The following is a 2,669-nucleotide window of genomic DNA, read 5'->3' on the forward strand; positions in this document are numbered from 1 at the left end:
CATTATACAAAAAGTGGGCAGAATAACACAGATAACAGCCTGGTAGATGACGCCACACATAAAATAAGAAACAACAACAGGTCTCATAAAGCTCATTAAATGAGTTGCTACACCCAAACCGAACATAAATAGGCTTTTAAAAGCCTATTAATAAAAATAACTCGAATCAGACCATCCTTTCAGAAACAGCAGTAATGTCATGGCGGGCCAGCATAAAAACACGCAGTGAACTTTACAACATAAAAAGTGGGCAGAATAACACAGATAACAGCCTGGTAGATGATGCCACACATAAAATAAGAAACAACAACAGGTCTCATAAAACTCGTTAAAAGAGTTGCTACACCCGAACCAAAATAATTCGAACCATCCTTTCAGAAACAGCAGTAATGCCATGGCGGGCCAGCATAAAAAACACACAGCGCTACCTGAGCTCTAAACCAGGCGGAGTCTTCTGGGCTTTGAGTTGAAAACGTTGATTATGTCATCATCATAATCCGAACTGTCAATAAGTTTTCTTTCAAAGGACAGAAGTGCCAAGTTGTTCAGGCGTCCAGTCAGCATGGATGACCTCAGGCGCGTTTGGATCCTGTTTGTTGCGGAGAAAAGTCTCTCTACGCTGCAGGATGTTAAAGGCAGTGTTATGATGGCCCTCAACAAACCATTGATGTTGGGGAAAATGTCGGCAGGGCAGCTATCCAGTATTTCCATTAATGTGGGGAAGTTCTCCTTATCCATTTTCCGTCTGATGTGCTGGATGAATACAGCATGTTCAGCATCAGGAATGTCAATGCCATACAAAGCACACGGATCATTTAAAATGTTTTTCACTCCAAAAGTGGCAGATCCAGGTGTGAAAGAGGCCGAGGCTCTCATTACACCGTAGGTGTCGTCTTTAAACCTGCAGTTTAACTCAGTTATCTGTCGATCAATGATGCAGTTCCACAGGGCCTTTAAATCCTCATTGCTTCTGACAGCCGAGGTCTTGCCCAGCGGTGTAGTGACAACAGAGTCATGAAACTTTGAAGGCAGCTTGCGTTCACGAGAAGCAACCACGTCCCAGTTAGCTATCTCGTGCTTTTCCATCAGCTCTTCTGTCAGTCTGAGCACTTCAACAAAGTCACCCTTTGAATCCTCTCGGAAAGTTGCATATGCAGCTTTAAGTGTTTCAATGAGTGAAATACAGTCCGTCACACATAGCGTTGAACTCTGCAGCCCCTTGGTGGCAAAATCGCTGTTTTCAATCAGTTTGCAAAACGTTAAAAGCATGAAAACAAACTTTTTCGTCTGCACCTGTTGCAACAGCTGGTCTGCTTCGATTTTACTTTGTCCACTAGTTTTGGAAAATCCAGCCAGAGCCTCCAGCAGTACATCAAGCAACTGCAAAATCTTATGCACTGACCCTGATTTTGAGCTCCATCTGGTATCACACGAACGCTCCAGCTCCATAACCTGGCGGTTGGGATGCATCTCCTTTTGTACCTCCATCAAACAAGAGTGCCGATGGGCTCCGGTAAAGAAGCTGTGTATTTGATTCACAGTGTCAAAAAAAGTACTCACATGTCCGGACGCTTTAGCGGCGGTGCAAAGCACTAAGTTTAGCCGATGAGAATTGCAATGCACATAGATGGCTTTAGGAAATGTTCCTTTCAAAATAAACTGTACCCCTCCCTTGTGCCCCGACATGATAGATGCTCCATCGAAACAGAAACTGACGCAGAGAGCAGGATCCAGTTCGAGTGGTTGAAGGACCTCCAGGATTTTCTGTGATATCCCTTGCGCTGACAGATCTGGAGCCTCAACAAAGCCCACCGCCCGCTCTTTGATGATTCCTCCATGTATGAATCGCACACACACTGCAACCAGCTCACGTTTAGCTAAATCCTTATACTCATCCGCAAGTATGGCAAAATATTGCCCATGCAGTTCAGTCTTTATTTTACGAAGTAGGATTGATGCTGCAGCTTCAAGCAGCTCATCCTGGATGTGGTGTCTCATGGATGTGGCATTTCGGGGCAGATCGTTCAGTCGATTTTCAATTTCTGGAGCATATTTTGACATGAACTTGAAGAGCTCTAAGAAATTACCTTTATTAAGTGCATCCTCGGTTACTCTGTGGCCTCTGAGTGGTATTTCCAGCTTGGCACATAACATGGCAATGTCCAACACAACTTTAATATGCTCCCTGTTTCGCTCCACAAATGACGGGGTGTCACCGTGCAGCTGGTTCAAAACTGTCCCGTGGCTTTGCGGTGCATGACTGACCATGTATGATTTTTGCTTAGTTAACGCCATAGCATGGGGCAAGCAAACTCTGTGTGCATCTCCGGAAAATGTTTACACGCCTTGCAAAACACTGCGTCCCGTTCTTTGCTGTATTCAATACTTTGAATGAGCGTGGTTTTCCACTTATGATAGTAGACGGAAATGTTGACAGCTTTGGCTGAGTGGCAGGTTCCTCCAATGCCGATAGATCTGATGGCGTAGCGGTTGTCTCTTTGGATGCTGGTGGCGGTCTGTGGCAGTGGAGTGCAGTGTCAGCCTTCATGCTAACATTAACGCTAGCATGACTTAATGAAAATAAGCCACTAACGTTAAGTGTCTCACGACCATCCTCCTCCTAAGGTAACGTTATGACATGATCCAGAAGTATATCATCATCTAGACGT

At 44.8% G+C, this 2,669-nt stretch overlaps 1 protein-coding gene across 1 annotated transcript; it reads right to left on the reverse strand.

The window, feature by feature from the left end:
* Positions 1-435: 435 nt before the first annotated feature.
* Positions 436-2,268, reverse strand: LOC308689344 (zinc finger MYM-type protein 1-like; the record flags this gene model as incomplete). Its single annotated transcript, XM_081362994.1, has 1 exon — positions 436-2,268. One exon carries the CDS (start codon positions 2,266-2,268, stop codon positions 436-438), a length of 1,833 nt encoding a protein of 610 aa, XP_081219120.1.
* Positions 2,269-2,669: the final 401 nt, after the last annotated feature.

The sequence above is a fragment of the Scardinius erythrophthalmus genome, assembly GCF_964197995.2.
Source record: "Scardinius erythrophthalmus genome assembly, chromosome: 4".
NCBI lineage: Eukaryota > Metazoa > Chordata > Actinopteri > Cypriniformes > Leuciscidae > Scardinius > Scardinius erythrophthalmus.